Genomic DNA, 14,257 nt, shown 5'->3' on the forward strand with positions numbered 1-14,257 from the left:
ATGCACATTACATGCACACAGTAGGTACATGCACATTACATGCACACAGTAGGTACATGCACATTACATGCACACAGTAGGTACATGCACATTACATACACACAGTAGGTACAGGCACATTACATACACACAGTAGGTACATGCACATTACATACACACAGTAGGTACATGCACATTACATACACACAGTAGGTACATGCACATTACATACACACAGTAGGTACATGCACATTACATACACACAGTGGGTACATGCACATTACATACACACAGTGGGTACATGCACATTACATACACACAGTGGGTACATGCACATTACATACACACAGTGGGTACATGCACATTACATACACACAGTGGGTACATGCACATTACATACACACAGTGGGTACATGCACATTACATACACACAGTGGGTACATGCACATTACATACACACAGTAGGTACATGCACATTACATGCACACAGTCTATATACACTAGATACATATACACAGAGCCCACGGGGCAGCGCTCACCTCCTCGTCCGCCTCGTCCTGCTCCCCGGCGCTCTGCCGTCCTGTGTCCCCTCCACGTCTCCTCGCCGCCCCCTCCTCCTCCCGTGTGAGGTGTGGACCCTCAGAGTCGCAGTCGGTGCTGCTCCCCCCACTAGACGCCTTCATCTCCCCCTCCGACAAGGTCTGGGAGCCGGAGGAGGAAAGTGATGAAGAGGAGGAGGTGTCCGCTCCCTCGGAAACTTTGCCGTCCATCTCCCCGGAGTGTGCGCGTCCTGAGCTGAGGCTTCGGCAGGTGCCGCATAGGTTATATAGGAGGGCTGAGTGCAGGAGCCGGTGTCCCCCGCGCCATGCCCGGGAGATGCGCACAGCGGCTCCCACCTTTCTGCCTCTGCAAAGCCACAACTGGCCGCCACCGCTCCACCTCTCCCCGGCGTGCGGGGAACCCGCTCCAACCCGCAGCTCCTGCAGCCAATGAGCACGGCACCTGGGGGCGGCGCGAGCAACAAGTCTCAGCGGGACGCACGGCAGCACCTGGGCGTCAGGTGAGGAGAGAGCCAGGGAGACGGCACTGCTACAGGTGAGGAGGCGAGAGACAGGGAGATGACACTGCTACAGGTGAGGAGGAGAGAGCCAGGGAGATGGCACTGCTACAGGTGAGGAGGAGAGAGCCGGGGAGACTGCACTGCTACAGGTGAGGAGGAGAGATCCAGGGAGATGGCACTCCTACAGGTGAGGAGGAGAGAGCCGGGGAGATGGCACTGCTACAGGTGAGGAGGCGAGAGACAGGGAGATGACACTGCTACAGGTGAGGAGGAGAGAGCCAGGGAGATGGCACTGCTACAGGTGAGGAGGAGAGAGCCGGGGAGACTGCACTGCTACAGGTGAGGAGGAGAGAGCCAGGGAGATGGCACTGCTACAGGTGAGGAGGAGAGAGCCAGGGAGATGGCACTCCTACAGGTGAGGAGGAGAGAGCCGGGGAGATGGCACTGCTACAGGTGAGGAGGAGAGAGCCAGGGAGATGGCACTCCTACAGGTGAGGAGGAGAGAGCCGGGGAGATGGCACTGCTACAGGTGAGGAGGCGAGAGACAGGGAGATGACACTGCTACAGGTGAGGAGGAGAGAGCCAGGGAGATGGCACTGCTACAGGTGAGGAGGAGAGAGCCGGGGAGACTGCACTGCTACAGGTGAGGAGGAGAGAGCCAGGGAGATGGCACTGCTACAGGTGAGGAGGAGAGAGCCAGGGAGATGGCACTGCTACAGGTGAGGAGGAGAGAGCCGGGGAGACGGCACTGCTGCAGGTGAGGAGGAGAGAGCCGGGGAGACGGCACTGCTACAGGTGAGGAGGAGAGAGCCAGGGAGACGGCACTGCTACAGGTGAGGAGGAGAGAGCCAGGGAGATGGCACTGCTACAGGTGAGGAGGAGAGAGCCGGGGAGACGGCACTGCTGCAGGTGAGGCAAAGAGAGCCAGAGATATGGTACTGCTACAGGTGAGGAGGAGAGAGCCTGGGAGATGGCACTGCTACAGGTGAGGCAAAGAGAGCCAGAGATATGGTACTGCTACAGGTGAGGAGGAGAGAGCCAGGGAGATAGCACTTGCTACAGATCGCACTGCTACAGGTGAGGAGGCGAGAGACAGGGAGATGGCACTGCTACAGGTGAGGAGGCGAGAGACAGGGAGATGGCACTGCTACAGGTGAGGAGGAGAGAGCCGGGGAAATGGCACTGCTACAGGTGAGGGGGAGAAAGACAGGGAGATGGCACTGCTACAGGTGAGGGGGAGAGAGCCGAGAAGATGGCACTGCTACAGGTGAGGGGGAGAGAGCCAGGAAGATGGCACTGCTACAGGTGAGTGGGACAGACAGGGATATGTCATTGCTACAGGTAAGGAGAAGAACTAGACAGGGAGTTGGCACTGCTACAGGTGAGGAGAAGAATGAGACAGGGAGGTGGCACTGCGACAGGTGAGGAGGAGAGAGCCGGGGAAATGGCACTGCTACAGGTGAGGGGGAGAAAGACAGGGAGATGGCACTGCTACAGGTGAGGGGGAGAGAGCCGAGAAGATGGCACTGCTACAGGTGAGGGGGAGAGAGCCAGGAAGATGGCACTGCTACAGGTGAGTGGGACAGACAGGGATATGTCATTGCTACAGGTAAGGAGAAGAACTAGACAGGGAGGTGGCACTGCTACAGGTGAGGAGAAGAATGAGACAGGGAGATGGCACTGCTACAGGTGAGGAGGAGAGAGCCGGGGAAATGGCACTGCTACAGGTGAGGGGGAGAAAGACAGGGAGATGGCACTGCTACAGGTGAGGGGGAGAGAGCCGAGAAGATGGCACTGCTACAGGTGAGGGGGAGAGAGCCAGGAAGATGGCACTGCTACAGGTGAGTGGGACAGACAGGGATATGTCATTGCTACAGGTAAGGAGAAGAACTAGACAGGGAGGTGGCACTGCTACAGGTGAGGAGAAGAATGAGACAGGGAGGTGGCACTGCGACAGGTAAGGAAGAAAAGCCGGGCATGGTAGTGGCAGTGCTACATATGAGAAGAAGCGAGCCTAACAGAGAGGTGGCACTTCTACAGGTGAGGAGGAGAGAAACAGGGCGGTGACATGTCTACAGGTGAGGAGGAGAGAACTGGGCAGGGAGGTCTCCCTCTATGAGTGCAGCAGCAACCTCGCTGTTCCCAGGCTACCGTTTAAGCAGCATAAACCTCTCCTTTCTCCATCAATAGTCTGAGTGTTTCACACAGGTCTATGGCACCCCAGGTTTGTCCCATTTTACTCGATCCAGCTCCCCTATGCATCACGCCAGGCAGCTTCACCAAGCCTGCCAGGATGAGCCTCAAGCTCCACAGCTTTCGGGATTGGCATCAGGATTTCTGGACAGACCCTGGCACCTAGGCCCTTCTCCTGCTAGGCAGAACCTTAACAAACTGCCTTCTCTCTTGTAACCAGGAAGTCTCTCACTCTGCTGAACACTAGTCCCCCCCAGTGAGCTGGACCTGACATTTACTGTTTCTATTACTAACAAAGTCCGTCTACATAACATATCTATACCTTGCATGACTTCTTACAGATGACATCCTAAAGCTTTGCCTCACACTACATCCTACTTAACATTCCCCACTCTGCTATATCTATTAAATCTATATCTTAGTCTAAAGATTATCTGACTAATACACATTTACATAACCATAAGTTTTACATTGTAGGAGGCTCTGCCACCCTACTTCCCTGGGTACTGGCAAATGTGAGGAAGACGTGGGTTGAGCATTGCCATATTTGAGAAGGAAGACAGCGGGGCCCTGCAAGAGATAAAGAAGTACAAAGTTGGGCACTGCCAGAGATGACAAAGAATAGAGTTGGGCACTTCCACAGGTGAAGAATGACAAAGCTTATCTCTACCACAGGTGACTAAGAAAGCCAGACACTGCCACAGGGGAGGAAGAAGAAAGCTGGTCACTCTAGCACAGGATAAGGAGGAGAGAGTATGGGGCAATGGCACAATTGGGGATGAGAACCAAGCATTGCCAACCTCGAAGGAGAAGAAAGTTGGACAGTGTTGGTGGTGAAGGAGGAGAGAGAATTGGGCACTGCGGGTGAAAAAAAGCAAAGCTGAACTCTTCTGCAAAGCGTGGCTGTAGAAAAATATCAACCAAACCACAGTTCTGTGTGAATGAGGCAGCTAAAACCTTCACACAAGAGTTCTGTGAAGCTATTTCATCATAATGTAATTGTGTCCTGGCGCATACCAAGGAACTATGAGGTCTTATGACAAAACCTGCAATGTGGCCCCACTGCACCATGATGACCCTCAGAAGCAAATTCATAGTTCTTGTCACGGGTGACAGACAGTCATGTGGTTTCTGGCAATAGAAGGTCACAGCATTTGGCTGACTTTCTATTGTTTGTGATGTTAGTATTCATTGTATTAGGTAGCTTTCCTGCTGGGTTTTCATCTCTTTCCCTTTAGGACTCAGCGGAGCCCTCCTGCCATGTAGTTGCTGATTATTAGTATGCTCCATGTGTTTAAATACTCCCATCTTCCCTGGACTTGTGTTGGTGATATTATTCAGTTCATTCAAGCTCTGGTTGCAAGCATGTGGCTTGCACTCATCTGTGGTATCATTGCTGAATGTCTAGTTGAGTTATCTATGGATGAATAGTTCACGCTTTTCCCCCTGTGTGTCCTCCTTTTGTCTTCTCTAGCATTTAGTGGGGTTGACGAAGAGCTCATTCCATCCATTCCCTATTTAGGGTCCAGCATTAGGGATACCTAGGGTCAAGTATCTGGCTCGGCGCATAGGTGCAGAACCTGTTTAGGGTGGTGAGGGACCTCAGGGCCTAGCATTAGGTTTCGTCAGGGGTCACCATCTTCCCCTTCCCTAGACCCCATCTGCATCATTATGGTCAATCGCTCCGTTGGCCCGATTCTCGTTTTGTGGGTGTTCAAGCGTAAGCCCCGACAGAGCCATTGAACATAGTGGTGAACACTATGTAAACCCAGCCTTACAATTACTGGTGGAGGCTCTTATAGCTTTTCTTTGTTCTCAATATTATAAAATGTTTTCTTGATAATGCATCTAAAAATTGCTGACCTGTAGATACATTACAGGATAAATAGATTTTGGAATAAATCTTTGTAGTAACATACATTGCATTACCCTGACTTAAGTTTATTCAATAGCTGTGCACACTGGGAAATATTTGTATTCTACAGCTTGATCCTGGGAAACAAAATCACAGTGAAGTGAATGTGAGACACATTCATTGGGTTTTAACAACTATAAACATTACTTATAAATAATGAAATTGAAGAAAACAAAATCCTCAATTAAATCTTTAATAGCTAAAGGTGAACCGGCTGTCGGCTGAACGGCTGTCTACCAGTTAGTTATTTATTTCAACTCCCGCTTCACTATAAATGTGCACAGTTGGCATAGTAATGGTTTTCTTTAATGGGGAAACGGCAATAAGCCAAATTTTCTCTTGTGGAAACCACAGAACATACATGTCTAAATCCCAACATGTCCTATCCTTCAATTCCTTGATTGTGCAATTGGAGAGAAGCCCCCTTAACGTTAGATTGTACAGTTTTGTCTAATGTATAGTTCATGGATAAAACTATTGGGACACCTACACTTTACATATGGACAAAAGTATTGGGGCATCTATAGATTACAGCTACAGGAGCTTTTAAGGCTTCCCATTCTAAATTCATAGGTATTAAAGAAAACCAGAAAACCATGGGCAGCAGGTATCAGGCAATGCCTCTACCAACCCAGCCAGCTATGTCTGTCTCTGCAATGCTGCAGTGTTGTCATGTTTCCCTCTCTGCTGTGCCCCAGCCTGGTCAGTCTCAGTCCAGATTCAGATTGTCTTTTTTTACCTTTGCTTCTATCCTTTTGGTTTGCAGTTATCAGATGTTCTCAAAACCTCATTTTCTCTGTCCTCTCACATCCTGGGTGGAGCTATTTATACTCTTCTTTAGGCCTAAGACACACTGCATGAAAATCGGACCGAGTGGAATGCGATAAAACATCGCATTCCACTCGGACCAATATTAACCTACTAGAAGGTGGCCCGATTCTACGCATCGGGTATTCTAGAATTTACGTATTGTGTAGTTCATGTATGATTTTTGTTATATAGATGTTGTTGTGTGTAGTTACCAAGTGTTTGTGTAGGGCGCTGTACATGTTCTGGGTGTTGTCTGGGTGTGGCGGGGGGTGAGAGTGGTGTTGTATGTGTGTTGCGTGTGTTGCGTTGTTTGTGGAGCGCTGTGTGTCTGTCACGTTGTGTGTGTGTGTGTGTGTTGCGCGGTTTGTGTGGGTGTGGTGTGTTTTGGGGGGAGGTATGTTTTGTGCAATGTGTGTGTTGTGCGGTATGTGCGTATATTTATGTATGCCGCGGTGTTTGTGTGTTGGGTGTTGTGTGTGTGTGTGCGGTGTTGTCTGTGTGTGTGTGGGTGTCTGTGTAGGGCGGTGTTTGAGGTTCCCAGTGTGTGTGTGGTGTGTTGTGTGTGTGTGTGTGTGTTGGGGGGAGGTGTGCACCTCCCATCGTGATCCATCCCCCATGCTGCGCATCCCCCATCATGCCCCATTCCCAATGCTGCGCACCCCCCATCGTGCTCCATCCCCCATGCTGCCAAACCCCCATCGTGCTCCATCCCCGATGCTGCGCACCCCCATCGTGCTCCATCCCCCATGCTGCGCATTCCCCATCGTGCTCCATCCCCGATGCTGCGCAACCCCCATCGTGCTCCATCCCCCATGCTGCGCACTCCCCATCGTGCTCCATCCCCCATGCTGCGCACTCCCCATCATGCTCCATCCTCCATGCTGCGCACCCCCATCGTGCTCCATCCCCCATGCTGCGCACCCCCATCGTGCTCCATCCCCCATGCTGCGCACTCCCCATCGTGCTCCATCCCCCATGCTGCGCACCCCCCATCGTGCTCCATCCCCCATGCTGCGCACTCCCCATCGTGCTCCATCCTCCATGCTGCGCACTCCCCATCATGCTCCATCCCCCATGCTGCGCACCCCCATCGTGCTCCATCCCCCATGCTGCGCACCCCCCATCGTGCTCCATCCCCCATGCTGCGCACTCCCCATCGTGCTCCATCCCCCATGCTGCACACTCCCCATCATGCTCCATCCCCCATGCTGCGCACTCCCCATCGTGCTCCATCCCCCATGCTGCGCACTCCCCATCGTGCTCCATCCCCCATGCTGCGCACTCCCCATCGTGCTCCATCCCCCATGCTGCGCACCCCCATCGTGCTCCATCCCCCATGCTGCGCACTCCCCATCGTGCTCCATCCCCCATGCTGCGCACCCCCCATCGTGCTCCATCCCCCATGCTGCGCACCCCCCATCGTGCTCCATCCCCCATGCTGCGCACCCCCCATCGTGCTCCATCCCCCATGCTGCGCACTCCCCATTGTGCTACATCCCCCATACTGCGCACCCCCCATCGTGCTACATCCCCCATGCTGTGCACCCCCCATCGTGCTACATCCCCCATGCTGTGCACCCCATCGTGCTCCATCCCCCCCATGCTATAATAGTTCTCCTATTATACTCAGAGAAGAGTATAATAGGAGGACTATAATAGGAGGAGTAGTCCTGGGGGGAGAGGAATATAATGCCGGCTCCCTGCACATGTGTACCGGGATCCGGTGTACGCTGGTAACTATGATACACATCGGGTAGCCAAGGGACCTTAGTTACCCGATGTGTATAATGGTTACCAGCGTTCACCGGCTCCGTCAAGATCCCAGCAGCGCAAGGTTATGTCTGGCGCTGCTGGGATCATGAAGGAGCCGGTGTACACTGGTAACTATGATACACATCGGGTAACCAAGGGACCTTAGTTACCTGATGTGTATAATGGTTACCAGCGTTCACCGGCTCCGTCAAGATCCCAACATCGTAAGGTTATATCTGGCTCTGCTGGGATCGTGAAGGATCCGGTGTACACTGGTAACTATGATACACATCGGGTAACCAAGGGACCTTAGTTACCCGATGTGTATAATGGTTACCAGCGTTCACCGGCTCCATCACGATCCCAGCAGCGCAAGGTTATGTCTGGCGATGCGTGCGGAGGGCCGAGGCGAGCGGGCAATCCATGCGGAGGGCGGGGCCAGGCCGAGGCGAGCGACCAATCCGTGGGGGGGCGGAGCCGAGGTGAGCGGCCAATCCGTGCGGGGGGCGGGGCCATGACGAGCCCAGCGGCCAATCAGCTTTGTGTCACCGTAAGGACACAATTTTGGAGCAAGACAGACAGACAGACAGAATAAGGCAATTATATATATAGATGTGTCCGCTCCCATGAGCAATTATTTTGTCGGCTCCAATCAGACCAGAAAACAATCGCAGCATGCTGCGAGTGTAATGCGATCCTGGTTTCTCTCGCACCCATTCAAGTTTATGGGGTGAGAGAAAGATCGCACTGCATTCGCGGTACACTGGTGTACTGTGAGTGCAGGGCGAGAATGGCAATAGCCGGCAACGGAGGAGAGAGGGAGATAAATCCCTCCCTCTCCTCCTCTGTGCCGACCCTCCCCTCCTCAGTGCTGGCCCGCCCGTCCTCCTTGCCGGGCCATCCCCCTCAGCTGAGGTCCGATCATGCGATGATCGGACCTCAGTCGCAGTGACACTCGCATGACACTCTGCTCCTGCTGTACTGCCAGCGTGAGCCGAGTGTCATGCGAGGATCGCATTAGTCCCTGTGTGGCCCCGGCCTTATACTAGCCTTCTCTGTTGAATATATTTCTATGTGTATTCTGCTGAGGAGTTCCAACTTTGCTGCTATGTATTTTTGCCTGGTAGACAGAGACCAGTGTGGTATTTGCTGTGTGCTTTCTCATTTATCTTACCGACAACTTGTATGCTGTTACGCTTGCAGGAGGCTAGCCTAGCTTGCATTTGCTATTTCACCTTTTCCACTTGTGCACGTGTTTTATGATTTCCTCACCTTGGGTCCCTATTTACTGCACGCTTTTGCCATCTTGATTTATAGCGCATAGCAACCTCCCCTCTGATTCGTCAGGAGGCACATCGAAAACATGACAGCCTTTTAGGCCGACAGGTACGGGTTGTGGGTTTCAAGTGTTGCGGCTAGGGATAGTCCATTAGCTAGAGATACCAAACTATACAGGGACCAGTAGGGTGAAGATGAGGCTTCATTGAGATAGGCTTTGTTTCCTCTTTTAACCATGTTGGAATGTGGATCACAGGCGTTTGTGAGAAAACATACCGATGACCAAGCTGTGCGGTAGACTAGTTGGACGGCCAAATCCTCAATGGCTTTTCCCTGGCCGCTGCGTTGAATTGACAAGTCTCTGCCTATACGCACATGGAGGCAAAGACCTGTCAAACTAGGGCAGCGGACAAACATGAAACCACTGGGGAAATGCCTGTCTGACTAGTCTACAGCACAGCTCGGTCCCTGGCGGCTGTTAAAAGTATGTTTTTCTCAGAAACGCTGCTACATTTCAGAATCAAACATACCGGACTGGATTCATACAGCCAGTGCTTGATGCATGCTGCCCATGGATTGAGCAGCATGTATCAGATGTCCTTCACCACCCAGCCTATTTTGACTTTACTGATCTCACCATTTTGCGCAATTCTGACCAGTGTCCCTTTATGAGGTAATAACTCTGGAACACTTCAACAGATCCTGGCAATTCTGAGATTCTTTTTTCTTGACATATTTTACTTCATGAAAGTAGTAAATTTAGGCCGATATTTTTTTACGTTTATTTTGAAAATTTTGGAAATTTGGTTAAATTTTGCAATTTTCAAAATTTGAAATTTTATGCCCATAAATCTGAGAGATATGTCACACAAAATAGTTACTAAATGACATTTCCCACAAATCTACTTTACTTCTGCGCAATTTTCGAAACAATTTATTTTTTCGTCAGGAAGTTAGAAGGGTTCAAAGTTCATCAGCAATTTCTCATTTTTTCAACAAAATTCTGGAAAAAAAATTTAGGGACCACATTACATTTGAAGTGATTTTGAGAGGCCGAGGTGACAGAAAATACTCAAAAGTGTCTCCATTCTAAAAACTGCACCCCTCACTCTACTCAAAACCATATTCAAAAAGTTTATTAACCCTTTAGGTGCTTCACAGGAACAAAAGCAATGTGCAAGGAAAAAATGAAAATTTTATTTTTTCACACAAAAATGTTACTTTAGCTCCAAATTTTGCATTTTCACAAGGGTTTCTGGAAAAAATGCACCATAAAATTAATTGTGCAATTTCTCCTGAGTACGCAGATACCTCATATGTGGTGGAAATCAATTGTTTGGGCGCACAGCAGGGCTCGGAAAGCAAGGAGCACCATTTGATTTTTTTTGAAAGCAAAATTGTCTGGAATCGTTAGCAGACGCCATGTTGCGTTTGGAGACTCCCTGAGGTGCCTAAACAATGAAGCTCCCCCACAAGTGACCACATTTTGGAAACTAGACCCATCTTGGATTTTATCTAGATGTTTAGTGAGCACCCTGAACCCCCAGGGGCTTCACAAAGGTTTATAACGTTCAGCTGGGAAAAAAAAACAAAAACATTTTTACCACAAAATTGTTACTTCAACTAGGGAGCTTTTTTTTCACAAGGTTATCAGGAAAAAATGCACTAAAGAATTTATTGTGCAATGTCTTCTGAGTACGCTGACACCTCATATGTGGTGGAAATCAATTCTTTGGCCGCGCAACAGTGCTCGGAATAGAAGGAGCGCCATTTGACTTTTGAAAATGCACAGATGCCGAGCAGTGATGTCCATCACTGATCAGCCGCTGTATGCATGGACGGATAAGGCGTAAATGGGATGCAGACAAAAAAAAAAAAAGTCCTGCCTGAAATTGAGCAGGGATGCCAATCCGCAATGTGCATCCCGATCAGCGCTCGGCCGCTGCAGGACGCACGGACAGATTAAGTGTACAAAACGACAGGGGATACGGATGCTAAAAAAAAATAAATAAAATATACGCACAAGGCCAGAGTATAAGCAGGAGGATCACTGACCAGAGGAACTGCAGGATTTATAGCAGGCAGAAGAATGGATGGCTTATTACAGGAGTGTGTCGCCCAAGGTTATGGGGTACTCTGTCCCGGGCAGTGTATATCTGGGGAATGTCACTTTGGTGGCCGTTGCCCGGTTCCGTGCCCTGGGCCCTTTTTGAAAAGAGGAAATAGTTACAGGGGATTAGAATAGTTTTCACATGTGACGCCACTTGCGGTGTTGCAGCTATGTGGATGGAGCCACCGCTGCACAATGTCCACTACTGGGGCTGGTGTTAATGGCAGACTGGATGGTAGGCCCTCCGCAAGCAGGGCCGGGCCCCAGAGGGTAGGTGAAATGACGGGTGTCGGAAGAAGGTAGGCCACACAAGGGGTTCAGTGCAACTGGTTCTTTACTCACTTTCTGTCCTAGGGTCCTGTACTCCATTGGTGCATAGTTCCGGGAGTACTCCACCGTACTCCACCGGCAAGTACCCTCCTGGGCATCAAGTTACTGTTCACTCCAAGTCAGTGCATCGCCTCACGTCCACCTTCACTGTGTCTTCCGACTCACTACTCTGACTATCCACAGTCTGCCCCTCCCATCTGGAGAGAATTAGCATAAGTATTATATAAGCGATTCACTTTGTCTCTTGTAGGACCTGTGAGGTCATACCTATGTGACCAGAAGGGGTGGGGCCTCATCCAGCGAAGCTGGATACCAGGTCACATGGGTATGACTTCACACAGGTCCTGCAAGAGACAAAGGGAATCGTTTGTATAATACTTATGCTAATTTTAACAGGGGGAGGGGATAACTATGAATATATGATCTGATCCTCAGCTGCTGTCACTCAACAAGCAGCTAATTTTATAAACTTTACTTTTTTGGATTTCAAAACCTAAACATCCGAGCTGACCACTAAAGGTATGTATAGACTCAGCCTGATAGTTCCAGTATAGCACTGGCTTTAGCTTATATATGAAAATCCTAATTACTGGTTCCCTTTAAAGTGATTAAATCAGTAGAATCAGCCCTACTAATACATCAATACATCTACATGGATATGCAGATCATAGAAACTTGAATTAATGGTTCCTTGATATCTGCAATTCGATTTCTTATTCCAGGGAGATTTTTCTTATATGTAAATGTGGCGCCCCTGATCTGGTCAGGCACCACTGAGTACTGCACCCATGCTGGGTCAGTACAACACAGGTAATCCAGAAGGCTGACCGAGGTGTGGTTACACAGGCGCATAGTAATCAAGTCTCCCACATTGACCTTTGAAGGGACCCCTGGGGAATCCAGGAGGGGGCGTGGCCTCCATCTCCACTGAAGGGGTGTGGTAGAGAGCCTGGTTGCTAAGTTGCGGAGGCAGGCACAGGGGAGGGAGTAGTGAGCCAGTCAGTCAGTGAAGCTCAGGCAGAGCAGTGGCAAGGAGGAAACCTGGAGGCTATCACTAGTCAGACACCGCAGGTGCAGTGGCTACTGACGGGGGAGAACGGTCACCTGGTAATGCCGCCGGAAATCCATCCAAAGCTGGAGTGCAGAGAGGTGGCTGAGTACGGGGACTGCCAGGCGAGGACCAGGCCCACATGGGGTTACAGGTCCCCAGAGCAGGGGCCTATTCAGTTGGCCTGCTCAACCTGCAGGTGGGGGTACTTCATACCCTCCACCACAACACCACAGAGACCGCAGCTGCAGAGGCAAGCAGCCGGAGTGACCTGGTCCAGGCTACAAGCAGACAGGCCGAAAAAGGGGAAAACAGGCAGAAGTAACTTCCCTGGGTGACCCCAAAGTCTGGGTCACCACAAAAACACAAGGGCTAGGAAGGCGAGTCGGTAGCCACCCTCACAAGTCAGCCTGAAGGAGCCTGGTTCCTGCTTTGTGTATAACAGCATCGCCCCGGGTTACTCACCCCTGCCACCTGACGTGAGTAAAAACCCTGAAAGACATTCTGCTGTGCGTGTGAGTTCTTCTGCGACCTGTGGTACTACACTCCCACACTGGGCCCTGGGGCCAGCCTCACTCTCGGGAGGCCACTACATCTAACTGCATTCAACATCAGCCCCAGGCATCCCCTAATCTGCAGTGGCGATCGCCCTGACCGCAATACCGAGAGTGGCGTCAGGAATCCTATAGAAGTCAACCTACCTGTGACCAGAAGGACCCAGGACGCGCTGTCCCTGAAGACCCTGAGGAGACGACCTGAAGGTAACGGTGCACTGGGCGGCACATACAGTTAGGTCCAGAAATATTTGGACAGTGACACAAGTTTTGTTATTTTAGCTGTTTACAAAAACATGTTCAGAAATACAATTATATATATAATATGGGCTGAAAGTGCACACTCCCAGCTGCAATATGAGAGTTTTCACATCCAAATCGGAGAAAGGGTTTAGGAATCCTAGCTCTGTAATGCATAGCCTCCTCTTTTTCAAGGGACCAAAAGTAATTGAACAAGGGACTCTAAGGGCTGCAATTAACTCTGAAGGCGTCTCCCTCGTTAACCTGTAATCAATGAAGTAGTTAAAAGGTCTGGGGTTGATTACAGGTGTGTGGTTTTGCATTTGGAAGCTGTTGCTGTGACCAGACAACATGCGGTCTAAGGAACTCTCAATTGAGGTGAAGCAGAACATCCTGAGGCTGAAAAAAAAGAAAAAATCCATGAGAGAGATAGCAGACATGCTTGGAGTAGCAAAATCAACAGTCGGGTACATTCTGAGAAAAAAAGAATTGACTGGTGAGCTTGGGAACTCAAAAAGGCCTGGACGTCCACGGATGACAACAGTGGTGGATGATCGCCGCATACTTTCTTTGGTGAAGAAGAACCCGTTCACAACATCAACGGAAGTCCAGAACACTCTCAGTGAAGTAGGTGTATCTGTCTCTAAGTCAACAGTAAAGAGAAGACTCCATGAAAGTAAATACAAAGGGTTCACATCTAGATGCAAACCATTCATCAATTCCAAAAATAGACAGGCCAGAGTTAAATTTGCTGAAAAACAGCTCATGAAGCCAGCTCAGTTCTGGAAAAGTATTCTATGGACAGATGAGACAAAGATCAACCTGTACCAGAATGATGGGAAGAAAAAAGTTTGGAGAAGAAAGGGAACGGCACATGATCCAAGGCACACCACATCCTCTGTAAAACATGGTGGAGGCAACGTGATGGCATGGGCATGCATGGCTTTCAATGGCACTGGGTCACTTGTGTTTATTGATGACATAACAG

At 50.2% G+C, this 14,257-nt stretch overlaps 1 protein-coding gene across 4 annotated transcripts in view; it reads right to left on the reverse strand.

Moving 5' to 3' along the window:
* The window catches only part of MAST4 (microtubule associated serine/threonine kinase family member 4), a 775,598-nt gene extending 774,698 nt beyond the window's left edge, over positions 1-900 (reverse strand). For all 4 annotated transcript variants that reach the window (XM_075325968.1, XM_075325950.1, XM_075325959.1 and 1 more), the window contains exon 1: positions 519-900. In XM_075325968.1, coding sequence (XP_075182083.1) covers positions 519-749 — 231 coding nt within the window. In that variant the 5' untranslated portion in view covers positions 750-900. The remainder of the gene's footprint in view (positions 1-518) is intronic.
* Positions 901-14,257: the final 13,357 nt, after the last annotated feature.

Source organism: Anomaloglossus baeobatrachus, chromosome 1 (assembly GCF_048569485.1).
Source record: "Anomaloglossus baeobatrachus isolate aAnoBae1 chromosome 1, aAnoBae1.hap1, whole genome shotgun sequence".
Lineage (NCBI taxonomy): Eukaryota > Metazoa > Chordata > Amphibia > Anura > Aromobatidae > Anomaloglossus > Anomaloglossus baeobatrachus.